Raw genomic sequence first — 10,435 nt, forward strand, 5'->3', positions numbered from 1 at the left:
TCATCAATTAACATTCTCACATGTTCCTTTTTTCCAGGTGGGAGAGAGCAGTGTGGAGTGCAATAGAGATTGTGGCTCGGTTGGGGCGGTATGCAAACTGGAGTGGGTCCAGGGTGTCTGAGATGATTGGTCATGGCTCACAACAGTCTTTCAAAGCATTTCATGGCTACAGATGAGTGCAATGGGGCGATAGTCATTTAGACAGGTTACACCTTGGCGTTCTTGGGCAAAGGGACTATGGTGGTCTCCTTAAAACGTGTAGGTATTACAGACAGGGTCAGGGAGCGGTTGAAAATGCTAGTGAAGACACTTGCCAGCTGATCAGTGCATGCACTGAGTACGCGTCCTGGTAATCCATCTGGCCTTGTTAATGTTAACCTGTTTAAAGGTCTTACATCGGCTAAAGAGAGCGAGATCACACAGTCACCCGGAACAGCTAGTGCTCTCAAATCAAATGTATTGATCACATACACATATTTAACAGATGTTATTGCCGGTGTAGCAAAATGTTTGTAAAAACAAAATATTGCAAAGTTGCTTAGGAGCTCGAAGCAGATCTGCCATGTCTGTTGGCGCCATCATGCATGGTTCAGTGTTGCTTGCCTCGAAGCAAGCATAGAATGCATTTAGCTCATCTGGTAGGCTCACGTTACTGAGCAGCTCAAGGCTGGGTTTCCCTTTGTAATCCGTGACAGTTTGCAAGCCCTGCCACATTCAGGTGGAAGCCCTCAATGGCAATGTCCTCCATCTCTATGACAGGCACAACTTCCTTATAAAGTCTTTTTTTCCCCTAAAGTTGCCAAAATGCCATGTACATCCACTTATCAGTGCATTCATAACCTAACCATTACAAAACTTTTATTTGATCAAATAAGCCTTACGTAAGCAAATTCTGGAGCAAAACCATGCTTCGCCTCTTCCTCTCTGACTCAATTCTGGAAGATATCCATATTATAGGGATCTAAACTAGAGCTATCTGCATTGTAGCTTTATATCGGTGGCAGCTGCATAACAAGTTGTTTTTTGTAGAATTGTTTTATTTTAAAACCTTACATGACGAAATCAATTAATATTTGTGGAATAAATTATGCTAGTTAAACCCCACTCAAATGTATTCAACACTAATAAAATAATACAAATAAGGGTCCCAAAAGAAGACATTCAACATTTGACTTTCTGTAGGACTAATTGAATAAGGCATTTTTAGTTGGGCAAAGGCTGACGAGGAAACAACTATTTAGGCCACTTACACTTCGCAAGTAGAGGTTATACTTATTGTTTAATCTATACATAGTGTTGCCAGCACTGCTGGACTTCAGTGAGGTATTCAAAGAGCTATAACCAAGCAGCCTACATTTGCACTGAAAAATGCTTTGAAACGGTTAACAAAAACTGGGCAATGGGCACTTGATATACCAGAGTGAAGTATACACACTATAGAAACAAATCTACACACATTATTCTGGCAATTCAAGGCACACAAACCTGGAAGTAGGCCTATGCTACAAGCTACAGCTTTCACACGAGGAGAAAGGGAAACCAATATGCAACCGAGTGCCACTAATTAATACAAAAATGTAGGTGTTGTTTTATAGTTAAATTAACTAATGTCTAACTGTCAAAGTAATAAAAGGTTACAACAGCAGCAGAACCAATAGATCATACAAGGATTCAAACAGTGTGTTGACCCTCCTGAGCAAAACAACAAAAGTGACTAAATCAAAATACTGTATGTACATACACTTTGGCGGAGAACCAAAACAATAGCAGGTGTTAGTGGCAAAATGAGAGGGGGGGGGGGGGGGGGGTGCTGGACTCCTCTGGGACCAATGCAGAAGAAGAAAGAGCTGAAGACACAGGAGAGGTTAGGACACCTGAAGTGATTAGGAAATAGAAACAGGTCGAGGAATTGGTGATGGGAGAAGATAAGTTAGATTTCCTCAAAATCAGCTGAGGGAGTTTCCAACTTGCCCTTCTTATTGGGAGGAGTGCCATCTTCAGATTCCTGCAAAAATAAAACAAATTATTTCAGAAAAAGCTTTTCATATAAAAATACTTGCTGTCAAACGAGTTTCATTATACTGCATCAGTAAAATGTATAATTGACAAACATACAGTACCAGTCAAGTTTTTTTTTTTTTTTTTTACTATTTTCTACATTGTAGAATAATAGTGAAGACATCAAAACTATGAAATAACATGGAATTATTTAGTCCACAAAAATGTGTTAAACAAATCAAAATATATTTCAATTAATATGTGTGCCTTTGTGGAATTTCTTTCCTTAATGCGTTTGAGCCAATCAATTGTGTTGTGACAAGGTAGGGGTGGTACACAGAAGATAGCCTTATTTGGCAAAAGACCAAGTCCATATTATGGCAACAGCTCAAATAAGCAAAGAGAAACAACAGTCCATCATTACTTTAAGACATGAAGGTAAGTCAATCTGGAAAATGTAAAGAACTTTGAAAGTTTGTTCAAGTGCAGTCGCAAAAACCATCAAGCGCTATGATGAAACTGGCTCTCATGAGGACCGCCACAGGAAAGGAAGACACAGAGTTACCTCTGCTGCAGAGGAGAACTTTGTTAGAGTTACCAGCCTCTGAAATTGCAGCCCAAATAAATTCTTCACCGAGTTCAATTAACAGACACATCTCAACATCAACTGTTCAGAGGAGACTGCATGAATCAGGCCTTCATGGTCGAATTGCTGCAAAGAAACCACTACTAAAGGACACCAATAAGAAGAAGAGACTTGGTAGGGCCAAGAAACATGAGCAATGGACATTAGACCGGTGGAAATCTGTCCTTTGGTCTGATGAGTCCAAATTTTTGATTTTTGTTTCCAACTGTCCTGTCTTTGTGAGACGCAGAGCAGGTGAACGTATGATCTCCGCATGTGTGGTTCCCACCGTGAAGCATGGAGGTGGTGGCGTGATGGTGCTTTGCTGGTGACACTGATTTATTTAGAATTCAAGGCACACTTCATTTACAAAATAGCTTCCAATACTCTACTCAGCAAACTGGATGCAGTCTATCACAGTGCCATCCGTTTTGTCACCAAAGCCCCTTATACCACCCACCACTGCGACCTGTATGCTCTAGTCGGCTGGCCCTCGCTACATATTCGTCGCCAGACCCACTGGCTCCAGGTCATCTATAAGTCTATGCTAGGTAAAGCTCCACCTTAACTCACTGGTCACGATAACAACACCCACCCGTAGCACGCGCACCAGCAGGTATATCTCACTGGTCATCCCGAAAGCCAACACCTCCTTTGGCCACCTTTCCTTCTAGTTCTCTGCTGCCAATGACTGGAACGAACTGCAAAAATCTCTGAAGCTGGAGACTTATTTTTCCCTCACTAACTTTAAACATAAGCTCTCTGAGCAGCTAACCGATCGCTGCAGCTGTACATAGCTCATCTGTAAATAGCCCACCCAATCTACCTACCACATCCCCATATTGTTTATATTTACTTTCCTGCTCTTTTGCATACCAGTATTTCTACTTGCACATCATCTGCTATTGATCACTCAAGTGTTCATTTGCTAAACTGTAATTACTTCGCTACTATGGCCTATTTATTGCCTTACAGCCTCACGCCATTTGCACACACTGTATATAGACTTTTTTTTCCTATTGTGTTATGGACTGTACACTTGTAACTCTGTTGTTGTGTCGCACTGCTTTGCTTTATCTTGGCCAGGTCGCAGTTGTAAATGAGAACTTCTTCTCAACTAGCTTACCTGGTTAAATAAAGGTGAAATATATATATTTTTTTAAATGTTTAAAAAAAAGCCACACTTAACAAGCATGGATACCACAGCATTCTGCGGCGATACGCGATCCCATCTGGTTTGCGCTTAGTGGGACTATTATTTGTTTATCAACAGGACAATGACCCAACAACACCAGGCTGTGTAATTTGACCAAGGAGAGTGATGAAGTGCTGCATCAGATGACCTAGCCTCCATAATCACCCGACCTCAACCCAATTGAGATGGTTTGAGATGAGTTGGACCGCAGAGTGAAGGAAAAGCAGCCAACAAGTGCTCAGCATATGTGGGAACTCCTTCAAGACTGAAAAGCAGTCCTCATGAAGCTGGTTGAGAGAATGCCAAGAGTGTGCAAAACTGTCATCAAGGAAAAGGGTGGCTACTTTGAAGAATCTCAAATATAAAATATATTTTGATTTGTTTAACACTTTTTTATAGTTACTATATGATTCCATGTGTGTTATTTCATTGGTTTGATGTCTTCACTATTATTTTACAATGTAGAAAATAGTAAAAATAAAGAAAAACCCTCGAATGAGTAGGTGTGTCCAAACTTTTGACTGGTACTGTATACAAAGACATTCTAGTCTTGGATGGTTGTGGAAGGGAGGACCTGAGAATCTTGAGGAGTGTCTGAGGATGGTTCATTCCCTCCTGTGGACCTTCCGTCCCTCTTGGGTGTGCTTGTGTTGGAATATTCTGAGGAGTGAACATTTCCTGCAATACCAGAAAGTCTGTTTCAGGCATAACCATGGTAGACAAGATGATTTAAGGAAATAGAATAAGAAAGGACAAGGCACTAGTGTTTATACAGTAGTCCTACTTCTGTAACAGTTCTGATTAAAAGTGAATTATTAAAATAGGCAAGTACATTTTCTGTTACATGCCGACTACACGCGTACATATGTCACTGCGCACATGTTGATTTTGTCCATCCACACCAGACGCAATCATAACATGGAGGTTAAAATATCAAAACCAACTGTGAACCAACTACAGTGCCTTTGGAAAGTATTCAGACCCCTTGACTTTTTCTACATTTTGTTACATTATAGCCTTATTCTAAAATTGATTAAATATTTTTTCCCCCCTCATCAACCTACACACAATACTCCATAATGACAAAGAAAAAAAATGGGTTTTAGACATTTTTGCAAATTACAAATTAAAAAAGGAAATATCACATTTATATAAGTATTCAGACCATTTACTCAGTACTTTGTTGAAGCACCTTTGGCAGCGATTACAGCATCGAGACGCTATAAGCTTGGCACACCTGTATTTGGGGAGTTTCTCCCATTCTTCTCTGCAGATCCTCTCAATCTCTGTCAGGTTAGAAGGGGAGCGTTGCTACACAGCTATTTTCAGGTCTCTCCAGAGATGTTTGATCGGGTTCAAATCCAGGCTCTGGCTGGGCCACTCAAGGACATTCATTCAGAGACTTCTCCAGAAGCCACTCCTGCGTTGTCTTGGCTGTGTGCTTAGGGTTGTTGTCCTGTTGGAAGGTGAACCTTCACCCCAATCTGAGGTCCTGAGCAGGTTTTCATCAAGGATCGCTCTGCTCCGTTCATCTTTGCCTTGATCCTGACTAGTCTCCCAGCCCCGGCCTCTGAAAAACATCCCCACAACGTGATGCTGCCACCACCATGCTTCACCGTAGGGATGGTGCCAGGTTTCCTCCAGATGTGATGCTTGGCATTCAGCCCAAATAGTTCAATCTTGGTTTCATCAGACCAGAGAGACTTTCTCATGGTCAGAGTCCTTCAGGTGCCTTTTGGCAAACACCAAGCGGGCTGTCATGTGACTTATGAGGAGTGGCTTCCGTCTGGCCACACTACCATAAAGACCTGATTGATGGAGTGCTGCAGAGATGTTGTCCTTCTGGAAGTTTCTTCCATCTCCACAGAGGAACTCTCGAGCTCTGTCAGTGACCATTGGGTTCTTGGTCACCTCCCTGATCAAGGCCCTTCTTCCCCGATTGCTCAGTTTGGCCAGGCAGCCAGCACTAGGAAAAGCCTAGGTGGTGCCAAACTTCTTCCATTTAAGAATGATGAGGGCCACTGTGTTCTTGGAGACCTTCAATGTTGCATATATTTTTTGGTAACCTTCCCCAGAGCTGTGCCTTGACACAATCCTGTCTATGAGCTCTGCGGACAATTCCTTGGACCTCATGGCTTGATTTTTGCTCTGACATGCACTGTCAACTGTGGTACCTCATACAGACAGGTGTGTGCCTTTCCAAATCGTGTCCAAACAATTGAATTTACCAAAAGGTGGACTCATCTCAAAGATGACCAATGGAAACAGGATGCACCTAAGCTCAATTTCGAGTCTCATAGCAAAGGGTCTGAATACTTATGTATATAAGTATTTTTAATTCTCGCTTTGTCATTATGGGGTATTGTGTGTAAATGGCTGAGGATTTTATTTAATCGATTTTACAATAATGCTGTAACATAAAATGTAGAAAAAGTCAAGGTGTCGGAATACTTTCTGAAGGCACTGTATATTAATTTTGGGGTAGGTCGAACACAAAACATTCATGAACATTTAGCTAGATAGATGTTGCTAGCCAGTTTGTCCTGGGAGATAAACATTGGGTTGTTATTTTACCTGACATTATTATGGTTCTCTTTTTAGCTGATTCTTTGTAGAATTTCTACCCATAGTCATACAAAATCATGTTTCTCTACTCCGACTATTAATCCACAGATAAAAAGTGAAACCTAGTTAGTTTTCTTTAATTAATCTCTCCTCGTTTGTCTTTCAAGCATCCACGTGGGTTTGAATCTTCCTGATATCCAAATGGAACTAGGTTATGTTTTAGCGTTTGGCTACGCAGATACGTTCGCACAAGCGGTGTGGGTGAAATTATTGAATAACACGTGTAAATGTATTTTGCAACACTCACGCACACAACTTGGCCGTTGAGGGCTGCATGTTATTCTTCTCTTTACTATCCACAATAGTTTCAACTTCACAGACGTGGCATGAGTGACCTTGCTTGGGGTGTATTATCGCAGATCTTGGTAGACAAGGTCTGATTGCGGCATGACCTAGCAAGATTTATTTACCTGTATTTTTTCCAAAATAATATCACAAAATCTGAGAGATGACAGAAATACCTTAATGTAACCGACTTAAAACTCTACATTACAGAACCATCTTGAAGGCAAGAAAGCAAAGTCAAGTGTATGTACAGAACTGGCTGCTTCACGTGATATATTGTTGTCTCTACCTTCTTTCCCTTTGTGTTGTTGTCTGTGCCCAATAATGTTTGTACCATGTGTTGCTACCATGCTGTGTTGTCATGTGTTGCTGCCTTGCCATGTTGTTGTCTTAGGTCTCTCTTTATGTAGTGTTGTCTCTCTTGTCGTGATGTGTGTTTTGTCCTTATTTATATGTTATTTATTTATTTCAATCCCAGCCCCCATTCCCACAGGAGATCTTTTGCCTTTTGGTAGGCCGTCATTGTAAATAAGAATTTGTTCTTAACTGATTTGCCTAGTTAAATAAAGGTTAAATAAATAAAAAGAACAAGGGGTTGGTATTGAATTATGGAAAATACTACTCTCACGGGTGTTTAGCTTGCTACTTGGTGAAAACTACATCAATGACAAGTTGGCACACTGTAGTTTGAGGAGTTTTGCGCTCCGTTCTTAAACGGCATTGGTATGGCAGACCTATTTACCAGCTCATTACACCAGAAACTACAGTAGGCCTTAGTGAAATCCTCTGTTCAACCCCACAAGAGGAAACAACAACCTGTTTGCCTGTCTAGTACATAACAGCTAAACTTTTCTCAAAATATATGAGAAACTCTTGTTGCCCAGAGTACATGCTCAGACTTGTGAATAAATCTCTCTCAGTAGATGCCCATTTTTACAATACTGTTAAGAGGCATGTTTAGCATTTCATGATATCTTCCATACCCTCATTGTTGATTATGGTTTGTCAATATGTATCGCTAGCCTGAAAATCTTTAACAAAAACTTGCTAAATTGTTTCAAGCAATTCTCTGTATGCTGATGGGTTAATTCATAGAACTGTTCCCAATGCTGCCATTGACATTGGTGAAGATGAAATAACATTTGTTTTCACGCATGACTAAGTCACTTTGGGGGGGGGGGGGGAAAGAGTGCTAAATGGCATATATTATATATTATTTTGTTCACCAAAGGTTCCTTATGAATGCCATTTTTACAAGCCATAACATGTACACTTTTGACCTTGACAGTTGTGCAACTGCCATTTCTTTTTACTATTCTGGGATTATGTGGGCTGTATAAAAGCATTCTGCCTCTCAAGTTAAGTCATATTATTTGACAAGTTGACACTACTCTTAGAAAATACCTCAAGGTAAGACAAGAGCACAGCTTTAATGAGGACAATATGCTGTATGTATAGTTTCATATAGTTTAGTTGAAACTAAGGCAATGCTCTCCCTTTCTGTGCTAGGTAGCATATTGACTGACCACTCTTGCTGTCTGTGCTCTTCAGCTGCTCTTTGCCAGGGGACTGGCTCTGGTCACTCTTAGCCTCGTTGCTGTCACTCTGGGAAGTTGCCGTGGCCTCTGGGGCAGGGCTGGCACTGTTGCTGTTCTCCTGCTTCATCGGGGAGCAGTCAGCAATGGAGCTCTGGTTACTGTTATCATCTAAGAGATACAGAAAGTGAAAGAAAGATGAGTTTACAACTATTATTGAACATCAGTTTAAAGTATTTTGCTCTTTGTCGGCATAAGGTGTGAATTGGCTCTTACCATGCATGTCCATCATTCCAGGAGAGGAGCTGTTTTCTGGTGTTGTGACCTCCGACCCATACTTGTCATCCTTGCCTTTCTTCTTATTTTTGCTCTTCTGCAAGATCACACATAAAATGCTGTAGTTGTGCCATTTATTATGTATAACATATCACATGATGTATTTTATCTCAATATAATCACTTTGTATAGGTCATATCAGAAGACATTTGAAAGGAGATGAAGAAAGGAAGCTGGTGATCATCCACCTTACTTCAGTAATTGAACTGTTCCCAGTTTCATTCTACACTCAGCAGAAAAAAATGAATACAAAATTGGTGCCCCCAAACACCCTATGGACTTACATCATTTGACTTGGGCTCGGTAACTGGCACCCATTTGTAGATTCGCAAGGATGTGTCACCGACTGTTACCCATTTCTTCTCCCTGCATTAGATACACAAGGAATGAGGAACACTTGTTTGCATTTGTGTATTAATTTCAAAATGTCAAAATACCACAATACTATTTTTGTTTACTATCGCTTTAAATGTCAGTTCCCCGTAGAAAATGTCCTTCAACATTTCTGTGGAAAGTTAATTTGAAAGTTAGGAATGTACTTGTAGTCATTTGAGAAATCTACCAATGAGTGAGCCTACAGGTGAATAGCCTCAACTAAATTATTTACATTAATTTAGTGGTGATTACATTTAGGCTACTAACACATCTACATTAGTGCGAATCTATAAAATTGCAATTTTATTCAACTATAGGACCATCCAAAATAAAATTGTAAAGCAATTCGGTCTTGCACAGTTCCTCTTCCCACCAGCACCACACGCGCTCTCTATATTTGTAGGACACAAAAACCTCTCCAAGCGCTAAATTTAAAACCCCGCGAACATAGAAACTATTCTAACTATTGACCGCTGTCGTCGAACGGCGGCTGTGATGTTATTATTGATAACATTCGAGCGGTGAAAAACCAGTAGCCGACAAAGCTTCTCAAGCCGGCAGTACATGTACTATGCTAGAACGGCAAAGGCTTCATGTGACTGCAACGAAATGGCTTCTAGGTTCAACCCACAATATTTTATGAATAGATGTAATATTCCCACATGATACGTGTTTAAGCGACCTCCTCCTCTGACCAGGGCACGGGAGCGCAGCGCACATGAGCCGAGATATCATCCGACCGAATTTCATTCAATATATCTTTCGTTTCATAAATTTGTTCTTCTCCCGGTCTCTCCTCCCCCACTAGCAATGCTGCTCTCGGGTCTTAGATAACGCTTTCCCTCTTACCAATTTCGTACTTTATCAACAGCAGCCATAACCCGCTTGATGTCATCTTTCGCCCTACTCCGTGTCTCCGCGCGGACCGACCTGCCCGACATAGCTGCTATAGGTAAAATATTTTCTTAAACTCGCCGGCAGTTTAGACACAATGCAAACACACTGAAGCGAGCTGTAGGAGGAAGTAACGCGCCTGCGCCAAGGACAGTGTTCAGAACAAGCAAAGCGCGTGCACGCCCATTTTTTTGTGTTTTGTAGACAGACAGCCTTAACAGAAGTTGCACTACTTCAGACAAAAGTTTTACAGCATTTATCTTGCAAGTCTCCCAGAAAACAAAAGTAAATGCATTGGCTATACATTAATAAAAAATAAAAAAAATTACTTGGCACAATGAGGTAAGCAATTGTGGATTAATACATTTAAAACATATGCAATTAAATGTGTTATTTTTTCATGTCATAACATATGCTGTATTCAATTGATCTTTATTAGCCAATCATAACCAATAAAAGGTCACATCAAACTTCACCCATGAGGAAACCTGTATGTGTGTGCGCTTCATGAACTAGATACTTCCCATGAGTCTTTTACAGCACTCTTGCCACCTCCCCGTCATGATT

The 10,435-nt window shown here is 40.8% G+C and overlaps 1 protein-coding gene across 1 annotated transcript; it reads right to left on the minus strand.

The window, feature by feature from the left end:
• Positions 1–1,016: 1,016 nt before the first annotated feature.
• On the minus strand, positions 1,017–10,040 carry LOC106585288 (B-cell CLL/lymphoma 7 protein family member A). Its single transcript, XM_014171355.3, has 6 exons — positions 9,824–10,040; positions 8,884–8,965; positions 8,540–8,636; positions 8,255–8,434; positions 4,393–4,496; positions 1,017–2,005 (listed from the first exon to the last, which is right to left on the minus strand). The coding sequence occupies exons 1-6, from the start codon at positions 9,913–9,915 to the stop codon at positions 1,931–1,933; spliced, it is 630 nt and encodes a 209-aa protein (XP_014026830.3). The 5' UTR covers positions 9,916–10,040; the 3' UTR covers positions 1,017–1,930.
• Between the last annotated feature and the right edge of the window lie 395 nt (positions 10,041–10,435).

This window comes from Salmo salar, chromosome 24 (genome assembly GCF_965601325.2).
Source record: "Salmo salar chromosome 24, fSalSal1, whole genome shotgun sequence".
NCBI lineage: Eukaryota > Metazoa > Chordata > Actinopteri > Salmoniformes > Salmonidae > Salmo > Salmo salar.

What these genes read in the sequence shown, in the direction of transcription:
- LOC106585288 (XM_014171355.3), bottom strand. Translation starts at nt 9,915, where the DNA reads ATGTCGGGCAGGTCGGTCCGCGCGGAGACACGGAGTAGGGCGAAAGAT. An exon ending in GTTGATAAAGTACGAAATTG is followed by an intron (nt 8,966 to 9,823) that starts GTAAGAGGGAAA and finishes TATCTAATGCAG; the next exon opens with GGAGAAGAAATGGGTAACAG. An exon ending in ACACTCCTCAAGATTCTCAG is followed by an intron (nt 2,006 to 4,392) that starts GTCCTCCCTTCC and finishes TTATTTTTGCAG; the next exon opens with GAATCTGAAGATGGCACTCC.